Source organism: Aedes albopictus, chromosome 2, assembly GCF_035046485.1.
Source record: "Aedes albopictus strain Foshan chromosome 2, AalbF5, whole genome shotgun sequence".
NCBI classification, from domain to species: domain Eukaryota; kingdom Metazoa; phylum Arthropoda; class Insecta; order Diptera; family Culicidae; genus Aedes; species Aedes albopictus.
The window spans coordinates 363,473,681-363,493,786 of record NC_085137.1 but is presented as its reverse complement, the minus strand read 5'-3'; the positions used below and the strand labels follow the sequence as shown (position 1 = coordinate 363,493,786).

At 39.4% G+C, this 20,106-nt stretch overlaps 1 protein-coding gene across 10 annotated transcripts in view; it reads left to right on the top strand.

Annotated features, from left to right (window-relative positions):
- The window catches only part of LOC109622630 (potassium voltage-gated channel subfamily KQT member 1), a 601,129-nt gene that overhangs the window by 556,612 nt on the left and 24,411 nt on the right, over positions 1 to 20,106 (top strand). For all 10 annotated transcript variants that reach the window (XM_062852911.1, XM_062852912.1, XM_062852913.1 and 7 more), the window contains one exon: positions 4,693 to 4,883. In XM_062852911.1, the coding sequence (XP_062708895.1) occupies positions 4,693 to 4,883 (191 nt within the window). The remainder of the gene's footprint in view (positions 1 to 4,692; positions 4,884 to 20,106) is intronic.

The window sequence follows — 20,106 nt, the reverse complement described above, 5'->3', positions numbered from 1 at the left end:
CATAAGGAATTTCTGAGTAAACTCCTGGAGGAATTCCTGTGAGAATCCCTGGAGGGATTTTGAGGGAATACCTGAAAGAACTCCTCAAGAAATTGCTAGAGGAATTTTGGAGGTATTTCTGGACGAATCGCTAGAGGAATGTCTGGAGCAGAGGTGTTCGGATCGCGCACCGCGGTGCACTTAGAGCCCCACGAAGCCATGCCAAGTGCATCGCGGCGACAGCTCTCATGAATAGTGAACATAATTCGAAATTGTTATGAGAGCAATATCTTCGAGAGATTCTCGCTCTCGGTAGGTGTCGTTTGTTTCGATCCAGTCTGGCATTTCTTTTATGCTGCCAGTTGATGGAGGAGCATTGTCGGAGGGAAGTTCCGATGCATCTTCGAAAAAAAACAGTTAGATAAAAAGTTTTCGTTGCAAGAATTTTTTGAAATTTTTATTTTATAATTCAGCATTAAGCTTTTCGATGAGTGTCTGATCTGAGAAGAGGCCTATTAATTATCTTCCAGGTCATTCACCAAGTATCTTAATGGGAGTTGAAATTTCTCTTCTCTCCTTTTCTCAGATCTTTGAAGTAATATTCGCCAAATATTGCACCAAAATGAATTTCTCGTTAGAATTCCACTGAAAATTGTATATTATCCAGGTTCCGGTAAATTCCACCAGAAACCAGGTTCTGACTTAGAACTTTGTCCAAAAATTTCTAACAATTATAAGTCAGTGTTAAAATAATAACGACCTGCGAAAAGATTTGTGATAAATTTTAAATTTCATCTTTAAAATTATTTGAAGGAGTGTTCTATGTAGCAATATATGTTCACGAAGTTCACCGCGCGACAAAAGATCTGAAAAACTCTGGCCTAGAGAAATGTCTAGAGTCCTTGAGCAATTCCTAGATGATGCCTGGAGGTATCCTTGGAGCAATTCTTCAACAATCGCTGGTGAAGTTCCTGGAGATATAACATGAGAAATCCCTGAAAAAATCCCAATTGAAACTCCCGACGAATCCCAGGTGGAAATCTAAAAGAATTTCCAGGAGGAATTGCTGAGGAAATCCTTGGAAGAATTCCTGAAAGAATCCCTGCAGGAATTCATACAGAAATCCCTATGGGAATATCTGGATGAATCCCTGGTAAATTTTGGAAGAATTCCTAGAGGTATTCCTGAAGAAATCCCAGTTAGACACCCCAAAATTCCCGGAGAATCCCTGGCAGAAATGATCTAAGAAGGTGTTCCTGAAGGAATCGCAAGAGGAGTTCCTGAAGAAATGCCAAGTAAAATTCCGGAAGCATTCGAAGGTAGAAACTCTGAAGAAATCCCAGACGAAGGAATCACGAGGGAAATTTCTGAAGGAGTTCCTAAAGTAGTGCCAGGTAGAATACCTGATGGAATCCCAAGAAAAGCTAGGGAAGCAATTCCAGAAGGAATTCATGAAGGAATGGCAGAAGCAGTTCCTAAAGAAATCCCAGAAGGATTCCCTGAATCATTTCCAGGAGGAATGTCTAAAGAAATGTTAAGAAAAGTTCATGACGAAACTTCTGGAATAATTCTCAGAGTAGTTCCTGAAGCAGATCCCAAAAGGAGTTTCTCAGGGAATATCTTGAAGAATTCCTAGAGGAATTCCTGGAGTAATTCCTCCATGAATTTCCAAAAAAAAACAGGAGGAATTCCCGATAGATTGAATGAATTTCTGAAGTAATACTAGGAGGAGTTTGTGGAGGAATTCATAAAATAATTCGTAGAGCAATTTCTGAAAGTTTTCCAGAATTTCTGAGGAATCCCTTGAAGAATTGCTGGAAAATTCCTGGAGGGACTCTTGTAGGAATTCATGGAGGAGCTCCTGAAGAAAGCCCAGGTGGAATCTCGAAAAATATTGCTGGACGAATTGTAAAGGGATTTCTATTCATATCCTTGAAGGAACTTTAAACCACAACAGTTCATCATATTGGAAGCAGTGACCTCATTTCCCCCAACAGCGGGGACGAAAAAAAAAGAACATTTGAATAATTCCCAGGAGATGTCTGAAGGAATCCCAAGAGCAATTCTTGAAGAAACCCCAGTGGGAGTTCTTGAAGGAATCCTAAAAGAAATGCCTGAAGAAATTCCAGGAGGAACTTCTGAAGGAATCGCAGAAGGAAATCATGAAAAACAAAACTACCCAAGTAACCACGAAACCGTATATAAGTGCATCAATTTTGCCATATATTGATACATAAAATTGTGAATATAATGCTGCATTACTTTAAACACCTCATTGAAGCAATATTAAAGTCGAAAAGGGCCCCACTAAAATCAAATTGGTGCCACATATTGCAGAACGCTGACAGCCATTGCTAAAGTAACATAAATGCATGTGCTATACATTTGCATTTGCACATGCGTAATACGTGTACACGAAAAACCAAAACAAAAATCTATTTTTGTAATTGCGTTGCGTTTTCCCCTACTTTTCACTCGCGGGTACAATGATAAAACGGCCTACTTTTCTTCACTAAAACAAAAGTGCCGAAAAGTACTACTTTTCGGCACTCTTAAGGGTGCTGAAAAGTAGCACTTTTCGGCACCTTTGCCAGAACCCACTTTTCGATAGCTTTCGCGGCTGCTGTAGACACAGTTGCTGCTTCTACGTTCTCTGAGCAGCTCGAATCCGAATTAGGACCTTTCAGGATGTGATTAGGACTGCAGCAGATCAGGCGTAGAAACAGCAGCAGAAACTTTTTCCTCTTGCCCATGCTGCGGTATGACGACGACGGGAGCTTGCAAATTTCTGACACCTGCCCTATCACAGCCTACCTGATCGAACAAAAGCAGCACGTTGACGCGCAAAAATGGTGGCACGTGGTTGCTCTTGATAGATGTTCGTATAGCAAGAATATATTATACAGATGGGTATTTTTTGCAATTACAAAAAACTTTGTATGCAACTCGTTGCAAAACTCGATTTTTTCAGCACTCGTCGTATTTATCCAACTCGGCAAGCCTCGTTGGATAAACGTACGACTCGTGCTGAAAAAAACATCATTTTGCAACTTGTTGCATAAATAACTATTTTAGCACCGTTTTGTTATCGACGGTACTAATGCCCCCCACACATGATTGTTTTAACCATTATTTTTTTTGTTGCCGGGTCGGGAGTCGAACCAGAAGTGTTGAAGACCGCATGATGAGTTCCATACACGCTGCCACCTTGGACCGTTAATGCTGCAGTGATAACAACAGATATTTCATTAACTAAAAGGAAACTGTTCTTCTGTCTCAACCATTGCAGTAGAGGACAAAACGACTATGTCATACGTAATAGAATCCCTGTAATCACATTCTGATAAAATACTGATAAATACATAATGCATTTTAGAAGATATTTAATCAATATAAGAAATTTAAAACACCATTTGTACACCGCTCATACGCTAATTTTGGTTTCCATTATTATTGGCATGTGATAGAATAGCAGCCCACAGAAAAGAAGGTCATCTCTAAAAACGTTTAGCTGAAGAAAGTCGTCGATCGGTGTCTCAAACGGGGATTAAGTTGGTCGGGAGTCGGGAGTCGAACCAGAATTGTTGAAGACCGCTAGAGTTGACCGTAAAGTTGTTCGCTCTTCTTGATTTCATTTGTTTACCTTTCGAGTCAAGCTTTTATAATTGTATCGTTAGAACAACTTTTGCTAGTTTGTACATTGCATTTATTCAGTTTTTGCAGAGTTGAATTATTGAATTATCTTATATCATATTTTAATGCACCCTAATGTAAAGAAAAATCTTATGCATCATTACATTGATAATGCCAATCTAAAGGATTATTGCATGACAAGTGTGGAATTACAGCATTTCGCATTGCAAAGGTTGATCTTCAGTCTAAATCGTACAATTATTATTCTGAAGGAATGCCCAGCGAAACTTCTGAAGGAACCCCAGGAAGAGTTCGTGGAGTAATTCCTGAAATAATCCATTGATCAGTTGATCAGTTTCTGGAAGAATCTCAAAAGAAACTCCTGAGAAAATCCTTGGAGAAATTCCTGTAGAAAGCCCAGGAGAAGTCCCAGAAGCAATCCCAATAGGAATTCCAAAGGAAATCTTAGGAGAGATTTCTAAACAGATTCTTAGAAGAATTCCTGCAGTAGTTCCAGATGGAAATATTGGAAGAATTTCTAATGAAATTAAATAAATACATGGCGAAATCCATGAAAATAACTCAAAATAAATACCTTAGAAATTCCTGAAGGAATCTCTGGGGGAATACATGATAGAATCACTGAAGGAAAACATAATGAAATTCTAGAAGGAATCCATCTTTGTAGTATCTGTAAGAATGTCTAAAAGCACTGAAGCATTTCTCGGAACTAACCCTGAAACAATCACTATCGAAACCCCGAAAACATCAATGGGGAATTTCACGAAGAAAAAAATCCTGGAGAAGTGCCTTGCGGGATTCCTGAGAAATTTCTGAAGGTGTCCCTGAAGCCATTCATAAATTTAAAAAATCCCAGTTTTTTTGTTCTTAGCACGACGTTTGTTTGAATTGAAAATTAGTGAAAATTTGTGAATTTGAAGCCACCACCCACTACCAAAAATCCGAGCGCTTCAGAGTTATGGGTCATTTTTTATCCTAAATGTATAATATGCAACCTTTTTCTTAATTCATTAAGAAGGTTGAATCAATCATATCACTGACAATATTTTCTCATTTCAGCTCTATTCCACCGCAGTATGTGGGAAACAGCAGCGGTCAATCGAACGACCGTGGTGATGTCGTAATCGTAGTTCCTAATATCGATTCCGACCAGCTGGAACCGGTCGGCATCGAAGACCTAGCATCCGTCTGCATCGATACCGAGATCGAGATTGAACCCGGTAGCCCGAAAACCATTACGGAAAGTTCGAGTAAGTATCGATTCCGTTAGTTTCTCATGTATCCAACAAAGCACACTGAAAGATTCGTAATTTCAAAATGCGAAATGGTAAAAACTTTCCATTTCTCTCGGCTACAATTTCGAGATGACAAATGTATATCCTTGCGCACTTGTACATACTATTCACCAGAAAACAATCATCCTCAAACACATACACACAGCAACGTTCACACTCCGAAGAACCATGATAAAGTTTGCCGACTGTATTATGAAATTATTTTACAATGAAAAACTTCATCGCATTCATGACGTTTCTTTTTCCCTTCCTCACTTGTCCCATATCCATCATGTTCCATTCTAGAAGTCTTACCAAACTGGGAAGTTGCCCTCTTCCACCTGTACTCACATTTTACACCTAAACAAGCAAGCTGCAACAGTTCTTCATAAATCATATGGGAAACTTTTGATGCAATACTGTACTTATAAAATCAATTTGAGCAGATTGCTACCTTCTCACAATATTCTAGCTTTACACACTTTGAACTATAATGCAATCTATGAGAAAAACAATTTTACAGCTCTAACTCGGACGTCTGTTCTCTGTGATAGTGCGCATCACATGTGTGACACTTTTGTTAAATTGACTGACGTTAAATATTTATTCACAATTTACCAAACGAAACTGGAACAAGTGCTGTTCAAAAGATGAGAGCACTATACAGTGCCATGTCCTTCCGTCGTCGCTGTCATCACCTGGTAGCTTTCCAAATTGAATATGGAGAGCTTGAAGCGGACTTGTAGAAAAGAGGGCAACCATCAGCATGCTGCCCACCAACATACAGTACGGGAGGAGGTAGCATGTGTGAAAAGCTTCGAGTCGCACGAAGAGCCGCCGCCATGGCAAATTGCTTGTCGTCATTTGCTAATTAATTATTTTCGCAAACAGCTCGTAGTAAGATAGACACCCTGACGTTCGTTGGCATACGAGAAGTCGGAGTCATTTTTTGTGATAAAAATAAACAGGGCGATATAGGTACCAGCTCAAGTGATAGATTGAGCAAAATTAGGTTATCTGACTAGTACGCTTACGGGGATAATGAATAGCTCAATCTCATGGCTTGTCGTTAGAGCCAAAAAGTTTACTCGTTGACGAGTTCTGGTTCCGAGAGAAGACCGCTCATGTGGGTTTGCTTTCGACGTAGACTTTGATAAGCATATTCGTAGAAAAGTAAATTAGGATGTTTATTAACTGTTTCAAGCGATCCGGTTTCATAAGTGATGTAACACAGATTTACTGTGCTTCTATACGTCACTAAGGATGAACAGAATAACCTCTACTTGTCGTCAACATATTCTAGAAATTACTTCTATGACTTCATCGTTGTATGAATAAATAATAGCGTGGTGAGCCCTTTTTGAAAATTCCATAGTAATTCCCAATATAATATGGCTGAAAATTTGGTAGGACTCTAGTTTGCACCAAGGATTATAATAAACATATGGGAGCTTGGATGTTTTGACATGTTAAACCCTAGTAGGATGTTAGGGTCGATATGACCCAGAGAGGCACGCTGCACGTATACTACGCCATCGTGGTGCGAAAATCCAAACATCTTAGGAGGGTTAAAATCTGAACTGCCCCAATGGAATAATATACATTTGCATTTCTATCTCAATCTCCAACCAAGGAATGTTTAGAGATTACAAACATCCTTTTTCAATCGTGCAATTTATTGGGAATATCAACCAAGCGTCTCCATAACGTTAACAGCTGACAATCTACATATATTAATACGTCGCATACAAAGGAACTTCCCCATATGATTTATGAAAACATTAACCACCGATAGCAATCAAACCATCGCATTTAAATACAGACGGATAATAAAACCCCATAAAAGCCACTGCCCTCTCCTGTAGTGAATTTTCTCTATCGTTTCACCGTGTCATCTGTTTACGTTTCCCACCACACGACTTGTAATCTTTTGATAAATCTATCCCGTCGTTGGTAGAAACTTCTCTATTTTCTCTCTCTCCTTATCTTACTCTGAATGTGTGCTTTTTCTGCTTTCTACATAAATACAAACATTTTCTCCGCTTCAACTGACATCCTTTCGTCCTCGACTCTATGCATATCTTCCAGTCGAGTACACATTCTTGCTTCGCGAAGCATTTTCAATTATTAGGAATTGCATTCCTTTGCATCTGACTTCTGCTTCTGGTTTCTACATGTACATTTGTTTGTGTTTATTTCTTATTCTTCAATATTATCTATGTTTTTGTTTTAATGCGAGTGTGCCAGAGCTGAGGGCATAAATAATATTACGTGCAAATATCGCAAACCTGTTACTCACATGCAAACAGTTTCTAGAACCACACTCAAACACGCACATAGCCTCGCCCTCCTTCGCTGTTCGTCGCTTGTTCGACGTCTGCATTGGAGCAAATGCGTTCAGAACTTGAGGACTCCCCACAAAATGCTAAAGCTTGGCTTCTAACAAATACCGGAAACATGCATTCACAGGAAAAAACAGTTACCTATCATAAACATCCGGTTGCAGCCAGGGTAGTTAACTGACTCTATACCCTAGCCAGAGCTATGTAGATATACTTCACCACCACAACAGAAAACGCACTGTTATGCTGCCGACACATGATGATGATTAGCGAATTGATATTTCAAAATTCTTCCCCCTCTCTTATGCCCTCCTCCCCCCACAATACGATGATACGGAATCCAAAACAATAAAAACCCATACACGATCGGCAAAACCCGTTCAGGTGTAGACCCAGAGGAGGTATGCTTTTTGGTTGATTCGGCCCCGCGAGTAGGATCACGAATACAAACCTGCGTCTAGAGAGTAGCGAATCCACACAAGACACACTACCAAGAGGACTCTGTAGAATATATATTGGAATGTTTGTGCCGTTGTTAGCCCAACGCCAACCTAGATAGATAGCTCTACGACACGCTGATGCCACTACTGCCACGGCCATGCCATCCAACTGATTGATGATTGATTTTGCTTGAGCGCGAGGTAATCCAGAGCAGTGAGCAGAGTCACTTTTATTTCCGGTAGAGTGCCATTTGTGTAACACCCTTGTTTTAGAACTTCATCCACCAATCCACAATCCAAGCATAGACACCACCCTTCATCCTTCACTTGGTATGCCGTCATCATTCACCTAGAAATGCACAATCCATTCTAGTTCAGAACATTGATGATGTCTATAAATACATATTGGACGGCGATATCAATACGGTTGTACTCAAAAACCCATTAGACGAATGAGTATCAGTGTTAGCGCATTTCATTATCATCAGTCACAGCATAACAGTGTAAGAAATGACATCGATCCATACACTCACTTCGCTGTGCATGCCTTGAAGTATCTTTCTATTATAAAAGAGATTGTCATGACAATATTGATAAGTTCAAGTAATTAACTTGTGTTATATAACCCTATCTGCGATGAAAACTTTCTATCTTTTTCACTCATGAAACCTGAGCTACCCCTTGTGGACGGCTGCTCGCATTAGTCTTGACCAGGTCCCAGATAAATGTCTATACTTACTTACTTTCAGTCCTGAGCTCCCATGGTGGTGCAAAGGGCCGAATTGAGATCTCCATCCTGGGCGATTGCCAGCCATCGCCTTGACCTGTTTCCAGGTCAAATTTGTTTCGACTTCCATTATTTCCTTGTTAAGGCTGCGCTGCCATGACCCTCTGGGTCTGCCTCTGCTGCGATGTCCTGCTGGGTTCCAGTCTAACGCTTGTTTGCAGATTTCGTTTCCGCCCCTGCGTAGAGTGTGGCCGATCCACCTCCCCCTTTCGCTCCCGAATTTCTGTCACTATCGGCCTTTGATGACATCGACGATGGAGTTCCACGTTGGAGATACAATTGTGAGGCCACCATGCACGAATTATATACCGCAGGCATCTATTGATGAAGACCTGCAGCCGTTGAGTGTTCTCCGCTGATACACACCAAGTTTCACTGGCGTACAGCAGCATAGATTTCACGTTCGAGTTGAAAATTCGGATTTTGATGCGTCTACTAATCTGATTGCTTTTCCTTGCATTTCATAAACTCGCAAAGGCAGCCCTCGCCTTCTTGATTCGTGCACCTATGTCGATCTTGGTGCCACCATCGACCGCCATTTGGCTACCAGGATATTGGAAGCCGCACTTAATATTGTGAATATCTATCAACTTCCTTTATTTCCTTGTAGAGGCTTCGTCGCCACGAGACCTTTCTGCTGCGAAGTCTTGTGCTTGTCTAATTCAAAACCAACGCTTGCTTGCAGATTCCATCTCCACCCCCACGTAGACGACACGCATCACGTCTCCTTAGCGTTTTGGAGCAGCGTAGACGATCTTGGTTCCGCCATCAAACGCTATCTGTCCACACCTTCTTGTGACAACCGGATCAGTAGCGAACACCAGCTTTGTAGGGTTATTGTTGCGGGTTTGGCCACCTTCTGAGTGCTGGGTTCGCCATAGAATGCAGCAGGACGTGGTTCATATTCATAACTCCACATCCTCGAACATGGTCTATGTCTCGTGACCGTACAGGACCACCGGGCTTACATGGTACATTTGGTGCAGGGGGCAAATCGTTTTAAAACTACAGTTTCTTCTGCAGCCCGTAGTAGGCACGACTTCCACTTGTGATGCGCTTTCGTATTCCACGACTCACAAGCGGATCCAAAATAAATGAAGTCCTATACTACCTCGAAGGTATCCCCGTCTATCTTTACGGTACTTCCTAGCTAATCGAATCCTGTCGTGTTCGGTTCCGTCTACTAGCATGTACTTTGTTTGTAGCTCATTCACCACAATACACCAGTTCACCAGTCTTCAGCTCCGCCACCGTTCTAAATGTTCTTGGCTATAATATCCATGTCGTCCGCAAAGCACATACATTGACCGGATTTCGTGAGAATCGTACACCGGCTGTTGAGCCTGTTGCTTCCCAGGGAAGCCGTTTTCGTCCATGGCTTTTCATAGCTCTGTGCGGTCGCTACTGTCGCATGCCGCTTTGAAGTCAATGAACAGATGATGCGTTGGGACTTGGTATTCACGGCATTTCTGGAGGATTTGCTATACGCTAAAGATCCGATCCGTTGTCGACCGGCCGTCGAAAAAGCTGTCTTGATAACATTCCACGAATTCATTCGTTTTAGGTGACACACGACGGAATATGATCTGGGATGTCACTTTGTAGGCAGCATTCAAAATCGCTCTATCTGAAGTTCTCACATAGCAAATGATACTTCTTCTTTTCACTTCTTGTGGATGGCATCCTTAACTTCCCTCAACGTGAGAGTTGGCTCTTTTCCGTCCTCTGCTGCACTGACGTCATTTCCTCCATTGCCTTGATCTCCCATGCCTACGTTCTTCACGCCATTCGTCCCCGTCTTTATCCCTACACGGTAAAAAATCTGCACTGTGATATAAACTGATTGGCACTTGAATTCGCACTACTGTTCAATCAGTTTGTTATCAATTACATATCATTTGACAAAGAACATCCAATGCCTCTTCAATTTTAATGTAACTTCACATCAATTCGTTGTTGACAATGTTTTGATTTCAAAACTAAAATTTAAAAAAAAATGTGTACAGCCGCACCCAGATTCGATACCAGGACCTTTAGAGTCACGATCAACTATTTTACCACTACACTGCTTCACATCTGTTAGAGAGGTGCGAATCGAAGCGAAGCACTTTCTACCGCCTGTCATCTATATTTACTTTCATGCCCAAAACAGTCATTACCAAATCAACAACTTTTCACTTTGGATCGTATTGCTTTTTACAGTAGTGCAAATCGAAGGGATTTTCTGTTGATTTCTCTGGTGGGTTTGTTTTGGTCCTCAAATCAACACTGACAGCATTGCGATCTCAAAGGAAAAGCACTTCTGATCATGTTGATTACGACATTGAATAGTTAAGGGATTTTTCCCTTACATCTAGCGTGCAGAATTTTTACCGTGTACATATTTCGGCTCGCGACACGAAGCCGTTGCGGAATGCGTTGAACTTCTGGTAGACCTGCCGTATTTCATGGAAGCAGCACAGCAGTTCCATTTTATAGCGCTCCGCTTCCTCAAGGCCGCGCTTGCTCTCCCGAAACAGGTGGGTCTGCTGTTTCCGCTTCTGTGCATAACGTTCCACGTTCTACCGCGTTCCTTGCTGCTGCATTACCGCCCTTGCTGAGTTCTTCTTCTCCAAAAACGCTCTGCGCTCCTCGTTTCGTTGACTCCATGCCACGTACCTGGTGGTGCTCTCGTCTCGGTTGCGTCGTTGATGGCTTCTTTTATTGCTCTCCAGCAGTCCCAGTCCTCTAGAGGGGCCACATTGAGCTCGCCCTCGTCTAGCAACGCTTCCTCGAGACCCTGCGCGTATGTTGAGACAACATACGGTTGCTTCAATCGCTCTAGGTTGTCCGTGGTAGTCACAGATACCGTATATTGTTGATGACGGAAAGTTTTGGGCACAGTTTGACCATCAACTGGTAGTGGTCGGAGCCGAAGTGCCGTCCGTCAATAAGAACGTGGTCGATTTGCGATTCCGTCTGCTTCGTGATCTTCAGGTTTAACGTTATGGGAGTCTGTGTTGGAAAAAGCAGCATTTAGACCTCAATCTTTTGCCAGTTATTAACTATTTTCGCTGAGTGCTGAGTGTTCTCGCTGGTTTTGATAAAGGCAATGTTGATGACCGTCCATTGTTCTTCTAGGCTGCCACCTCCTGGAATATCCGCTACCAGCAGAGTTCAAAGTTCGTCAACAAATGATCTTTTCAAAATTGGATCTTCTAATCGGCGTGTATTAAATCCAAGCCTTTCGTCTCGTCGCTGGATCCAAATACTACGCACAAACGGTGATTCTATTATTGGCAGAACTTCTTTGGTAACATGTAGCACAGTTAATTGATAGCAGAACTATTTAAGACTTAAAGTGTAAAAATAAAAAAAATATGTTCAAGTTCCACTTGAAAAGTTTTAACCTTTTCAACTATACAATCCTGAATCCCATTATTTTGAGAAACTTTATGGCACATATGTCCCAAATGGAGGATAACGTGCCTCTGGAGCCGGTCTTGTGATACCCATGATTCTCTGAAACTGTCCCTATTGTTTCTCGCATCTTGACTCCCAAAGTTATCCATCATGAATAACGTACGGTACCGACGCCTGTTTTCTATTAAATCTTCGCAACTAACTTATCCTGCGTATGGATACTAGAGTGGGTCATCGTTTATATGGAAAAGTGAAAAATTCAATGGTATCCCATCAGATCAAAGCTTTTTTGATATCATTTCAGGGCCCAAATAAGTGTGCAAAATTTGGGCACGATCGGTTATGTCTACGTTTTGCGCATCGCGATTGAAGTTTGTATGGGGTTTTACATGGGAAAACACACTTTTTTGCATTTCTCTCATACCAAGCTCGAATTTTACTAAAACCGTGTAACCGTTAAAGTGAAAACATAGCCTAGAGTGTCCTGAAAAACTTTGTCGAAGACCGCGAAGTGATCTGATGCTTATGAAAAAAGTTATAGCGTTGGCATTGCTTGGTGAAACATCATGATTTTGTTGCTATTGTTATTCCTTTACATGTTAAAACATAAACACATGCATGCGGTTCGTTGGTTATAACTATTTTCACAAGCATCGTATCGCTTTGCGGTCTTCAACAAAGTTCTTCAGAACGTCCTAGGCTATCAATTTACAGTATCGGTTAAAAAGTTTCAGACAAACTTTTTCAACTTATGGCTAAAATGCAAAAAAGTATGTTTTCTCATACAAAATCCCATACAAATTTCAATTGCAATGCGCAAAGTGTAGACGCAACCGATCGTTCTCAAATTTTGCACAGATACTCAGGACCCGAAACGGAACCAAAAAAGCTTTGATCTGAGAAAACGGTTCCGATGACCCACACTAATGGATACGTACTAGAGAGCAGCCAAATAAGTGATGTGGAACAGAACTTGCTTTTTTAACCTTCCTTTTGAATACATCAATGCATGCACTGCGAAGTTGCACAAAAGAACTTAACGTTTAAGTTTTTTGATTTAATTATGTAGACAATCTTTAGTTTTTTCTTAAGTGTAGAATTAGCTTTAGTTAAAATACACAGAAATAAAAACCAAAAAAAAAAGTTTTTTTTATTTTCAATGTTTGCTTGACTACTTGTATAGCACGCTAACACCCTTATCTTATATTCTTTAAAACAAAATCTACAAAAAAAATCTCTGAATGTTCAACTCGTAAAACAAATAGATGGAACACATCACTTAAAATTGAAACAAAGGATCATTCCTCGAAATTGCGTTTCCCACAAACAAAAACCATCCCATCACTGACCACGGCAAACAAATTTGTCGCCATAACATTTTTAATCGACTTTTCCTTCGACTCTTTTCTCTTCCACTCACTGTGACACATACACTTGCCAACATCAAAAACACTCGCCGGAAAATAAATACTTCCCTACTAATCCATCTTCATTCATTCTCCGCGCGTGTTTAACCATTCCTCAACCCTATGTTGGTCGTGAATTTTTCTCGGAATCGCGTATCCTCCCTCCAGGCGCCTCGTACGACGACTACTCCTCATCGACATCGCTCTAACAGTGGCGCACGGAGCCACTTAATCTGTTCCTACTTCGTGCAATGGTAGCGATGGTGGTGGCCTAAAAAGATACCCCCAAATGAACGGTCTATGCAGTCCGAACCGAAGACGACTCTGTTTGATGACGCAAAGAAAGACACATCGGTCATCCCGGGCTTGATCGCATTTTTATAGCCAAATCAAAGACAGGACGCGCCCGAACCAGACCACCATTAAGTAATCCAGAGTCCTGGATCAGAACCATCGCCACAAACGCACCCACGGACGGCAGTGGCCGGAAAAGTGGTAAATTTGCATAATCGGATAATACGGAGTGGAACTATTTGCGAGCAAATAAAGAAACTCCAGTTCCCGACTCGCTCGGAGGACACGAAAGTGCTCCCAGAATAAAAGTTAATCTTTACGACCCGCCTCGCGCGTGAACATTTGGGTCAGTTACGAAAAAAAAGCGATTGGCCGGAAAATTCTCTTTACTCTTCACTTCTATTCGTTGTTACCTTTCTGCGTGTGAGGAATGGGTATCCAATCGGAAATAACTAAGGAATATTCAGACATTTCCTAAAATTTGGACACCAGTTTAAAAAACGAAAAAAAAAAATCAAAGCATGAATCCAATCGGTCCGAATAACACATGCATCATCTTACCAAACAGAAAACAGACATCAGAGAAATTCACTTCCCTAACATACACGAACTCAATCAACAAGATGAAGCAGCCCCAACGACAGGTATCGAAAGGAAAAGAAACATGATGTATTACATCAAACACGTTCAGCAGCATTAACAGATCCGTTATATTCTCTTGTACAGTACTAGTGAGTCCAATTTCTAGATATTACCGCAACAATATTGTTTTTTGTTCAATTGTATAACTTCTACGTCGAACTTCTCAAACTCTATACTGTGTACTCTTCTCCCCATCGATTCCTTTTTTGATTCATCAAACGTCATATTTGAATTCATTCAGAAATTGTGTTGAACTGTTGGACATTTTATGTTAAATTTTTAGAATTTGATACATGTCAGTAAGGGGAGCTTTGTGTTATATTTACATTTTAGGAGTTTTCCAATATTTCTGTAACTAAAAGTATCTTTTTTCGATTCTACCTAACGGTTCACAATAGTATTCAGCCATATTCTAGACTAGATCCAAACCCAACTACAGTGTATCCAAAAGAAATAGTCTTCTACCAGCGAACTATAGGCATCCAAGACTCGCACCAAATCACCCACATGATACGCACCATCCAACCAGTTGTAACCCTCTCGAAACTGACACCCCTAAACAAGTTTTTCATTTGTTGACCCAGTTGATTAGAATCGAACCCTGAGAAAGGTCCGATCCAAGGACCAAAACGTCGCTGACGATTAGGTAGAATCAACGCTTTTGATTAAGGTGAAATGGACGCAAGCATTTCCTACACATTTTTTTGTTTTTTTTGTATAATATAAGCAATATTTTCAGAATAGGTTTCCATACAAAACTGATAAACATTTTCCACGTGCACAGCCGAAATACAAAAAAAAATCGAAATAACGACATTCGTTCCTTTGAATTATTTTTAAAATTGTCTTAACTATATCCAATTATATGACCAAGTTAGGCCAAGAATGCTAATCCCTTTCTAATTAACACACTCTAGTATGTGTCCTTTCTGGTGGTTTGGGCACATCAGGAACTACAACCAGCTGGTGGGCAATTCTTTAACCACCCATATCCTTTTAAGAATCTGGTGGATTGATTGATATAGCTGCTCGCTTCCGTGCTCATTAAGGGCTTTCTAACTTCATCCAGTGCTTGGTGGTCCTACTGTTTGAACATCATAGGCTGTGTTAATTCTTGTGCCATTCAACAAATCTTCGAAGTGTTCTTTCCACCTGGCTGCGCAGAGCTCATCCGAAAAAAAAAATGTGAACATAACTTCTTACTATTCAAAAATAACAATGACCAGAACATTTTTAGGAATGTTTTATTATGTTTTCGCCCATTTCGTCTCATCAGTTAATTTTAAACCAAGTTCCCATGCCATCATACTTAGCATGGCTATATGTATTGGCTATATGAAGTGCAATGTACGAAATTCAGGTATTGTGACATGTTATAACGGAATTTCTTTTTTTTTAGTAAAATGTCCAACTTTTTACCAAATGTTTGACACTATTCTATTACAATATAATTGGTTGAATAAGAATAACTTAATAATTTATTTAGCTTGCCTTCCTATCTTTCTCACCTAACTGGCCTCTGTCGCTCTCAATGTTTCTAGTATACAGCAGCATCTGATAGCTCCGTCACGTCACCCTAAAGTTTCTACGTCCAAGATCCATGTTTTAGCCCCTCAAGTATCTAGTGTTGTTTCCAGCACGTATTTCATTTGGAAATGCTGCCTGCTGCTAGTGTATGCACCTCATCAGAAGTCGGCGTAATATCTCTCTTGGCCCTGTCAGTAGATTGTAAACACCTTTTATCGTAGCATATAGATTTCTGGTCGTTGTGGCAATCCTCGTCGTATTTCTTGTGAAACCCCGATGTCGTTACAGGTCAGACGATTCTATTATGTTATGTCTGTTGATCCTAGTCACCCACAAAAAGTCCTAAACACCTTTCTATTTTTAAAACATCACAAGTCATACATTGCGCCAAAATAAATATGATAAAAAAAACACAACAATATAATGGCTATATTCAAATTCGTGTGCACTTCGGTAAAACACCCCTGACAAACAGTTTTTCAGCTAACATAGAAAATTATCTGCATAACTTTACAAAAAATATGATTACTTGATAACTTGATTTTCAACCGAAATTTCTGATTAAATGAAATGGGCTTTTATCCTACAGTATGCCGAATCATCTGTAGTATTTCCAAGCCATTTTTGACTTGATATTTTTCTATTTGAATGCGATTTTGATCTGTATTTCGTCAATTATTTACTTTTCAATCAACACATAACCATTTTTTCTCAATTAACTTTTGAGAAGGGCGTATGAAAAAACCAACTATTCTTCTTCTTCTGAAAACTATAACTCGATAACGGTTTGCTGAATTAAAATGATGTTTTCGAAGATGTTTGAGGATATCTGAAAGACTTTTAGAAAAAAAAAATAGGTACTGAAAATAATATTCATCAAGAAACGAAGTTGGATGACAATATTTTTTTTTTTGAATACCCTTACCCTTTGTTTTTTTAATGTTTTTTTTGTAGAAAGCTGACTTCTAGCCTCAAAATTTGCCAGTAGTCCAGGATGGTCAAATGCTTTTAGCTACTTTTCTCGAAATTTTATTTTCCATCGATTTTAAAAAGGCAGCCTAATGTTTGCCCCGTTAAACTAATAAAACGATCCATGAAAAATGTCCAAATGTTCTATTGATAACTATTCAAAATTCCAAAGAACCATATCAGAAAACCAAAAAGCAGTCATTTGGATCCACGAAATATTGTCAAATGGTCTCTCCTTTGCGTAAAATTTAGCAATGAAAAACCCAGAATTTCATAAACAGCTCCTTGAAATGGTTGAAACGATCCCCAGAATAATCCATGAAAAATAGGAAGTCATTTCCAAAAAAAATAAAAATGATCAATAGAACAAAACAATCCTTAGAAAATATTAAAGCGATCCATAAAATATGAGAAGAAAGTAGGAGAACGATTTATGAAACATAAAAAATGATCTTTAAAATTTCAGAAATGATCCATTAAATTTAGTAAATGATCCAAAAAATTTAGGAAATGATCCATTGTAAATTTTACAAAAAAGTCGTTCATGGTTTTATGAGATCCATATTGTTGTGGATCAATTCCCCAATTATATGGATGATTTTAAAAAATATGGAACGATCTCAAAATGAAATGATCAATATATTTCTTATATTTTATAGATCGTTTTATAAATGTTATGGATTGTTTTCATTTTTTCTATGGATCATTTTTTCTATTTTCTATGGATAATTTTCTATGTTTTTTTTTTCGTAAAATTTACGAAAAGAAAGAAGCATTCGACAATGCTATATGGTTTTCTGATATGCTTCTTTGGAATATTGAGAAGTTATAAATGGATCATTTGGCAATTTTTGATGGATTATTCGTGGCTTTTTATGTGCAAAAAAATATTTTCACATTTTCGAAACTATCCACTGAGACTGAGGAAGATTACAAGTGGTAGTCGAAATACGCGTATCTGTCAAAGGATAAGCAAAATAGGGCGGAATTAAAAGGTACAAAACTGATTGCACTCATTCGAAGAGGGTATTCTGTTTGAGGGTTCGAAAATTCGGTACAATATCGAAAGGATGTTTTTGATACCAAAAACAAATTCTACGTTCAAAACTCAATGAAAAAAAAATATTCCTATTGTTTTTTGCCTTCTCTCTCTCTTCTTGGCGTAACGTCCTCACTGGGACAAAGCCTGCTTCTCAGCTTAGTGTTCTATGAGCACTTCCACAGTTATTAACTGAGAGCTTCCTCTGCCAATGACCATTTTGCATGTGTATATCGTGTGGCAGGCACGAATATACTCTATGCCCAAGGAAGTTAAGGAAATTTCCTTTACGAAAAGATCCTGGACCGACCGGGAATCGAACCCGTCACCCTCAGCATGGTCATGCTGAATACCTTTGCCTTCATTCAACCTTACTTAGGGACTGTTCACAAACTACGTAGATCAAATTTTTGCCAGACCGCGATTTTTGTTTCAGACCGCCTCCTTTTTCGTTTACTATTGTTCATAGAAAAATTTGAAAATGGTCAGAACATATCCTCAAACATCTTCGAAGACACCATTTCAATCCAGAAACCGTTTTCGAGTTATAATTTTTTGAAGAAGAAAATTGGGTATTTTTTTCATAAACCCTTTTTAAAAGTTAGGTGAAGAATATTGCAAAACAAATAACATGAAAAACATTTTCAGATAGAAGTTTTCACATGAGCAAAATTCCATTTCAAATGAAAAAGGTAGTGTCTACGCAATTCGTGCGTTGAGCTGGAAATGCTCTGTAACTTTATCAAAAAATAATCAATATGCCATCGATTTGACGTATGACCTAAAGTTTCAACGAATATAGTTGAAATTGTGCATACATTATTCCCTTTTTTCCTGAAATTTCCATGAATACGCAACATTCCCTCCACAGTACGAAGTTTGTGACCAATACTGGTCCATAAGTTTCCAAAACTTAAAATTCATGAACTTTTATTGAGACAAATTTCTGAATTTCAACTTTGCTTAGTTGGATCAAAAAATGTTTTATTCATTTACAAATATCTGGGTTATTCTCGCTGAGACCGTCTCGCTATTTACACCATGTCTTCAAAAATGTTTGAGGTGGTGATTTTCTGATAGTCCTCCCCAAAAAAGTAAGAAAAATGCGAGAAAATGTGTCATAATTTACAAAAGATACATCTCTAATTTTTTGATATGTTGTGTAAAATGAACCAGATTTCGATTGACGCAAAAAATTTGAAAATCGGTGGTTGCAAACAATGTGAAAAACAAGTTTTGATGGCAAGATGGCGGCCGAAATCAATGTGGCGGACCAAACTTTTTATAACTGCAAAAAGCACCTCTATCTTTTCTCTTTTCAACAACATTTCGTTTTGAAGTGGTTTCTGGTGAAACTTGGTTTAAATGAGCCAACAATTGATCAAAATCGAGGGGTCTGCCAAAATTGCTGTAGCTGTAACTAACGGAGGGTCCATTAATTTGATTAACCAAATGCATTTTTCTTACTTTTTGGAGGAGAAGTATCAGAAAATCGCCACCTTAAACATTTTTCTAGACATGGTGTAAATAGTGGGACGGTCTCAGCGAGAGTTACCCATCTGCAATGCTTAAGCAAAAGTCAATAGCATATGTTCACTGCTGGTTGCTTAATTTAAAAACCAGATGTGTACCATATGTGAGCCACCATCCATATTTAATAAATAATGAGATCATTTTTCTTCATTAAACGAACTTTTTGAATCAACTACTGAGAAACATTGCCACGTTGTTTTCTTTTACAACTGGGATGTCCCTGGGATGAATTGAAGTAAAAACAATTTGAAAAATATTCCGTTCATTAATTGCTCTGGAAATCGTTTCTCTTCTGTGGTTGTTCTGCTTTAGAGAGTACCATACATGTAAGTACTACAAAAGTTCTGCCATACGTATTCTTTACCGCATCTGTTTGAAAAATACTTACACGTCATCATCAGATGTTGGTGCCACTACTACGCATAAAGCATAGAGCTTCAGTGAATATTGATTCTTCTTGAGAATATTTCTTTAAGGCGCTAATTGCTAATAGAATGGTATTCTTCATAAAAAGCTACCTGAACAACCATGCGTCTCCATGGAAGTGGTCGTTTCAAAAAATATCCTTTGGCAGATTTGTATTAGGTGATGTCATCTCGCAAAGGCTATTCTTTAAGCCGGGAGCGGTCGCCTCGTGCACTGAGTACACATAATGCTCGACTGCTCGAGGGTTAAGAAACAATTACCAATCTTTATACATTACGATAGTGGCAGCATGGAGCGGGCCTACTGTGATGGTTAGAACACTTGACTACCACGCCGAGGACCTGGGATCGAATCCCACTCCCGACAAACTCACAAAATGTGAGTTCTTCCTT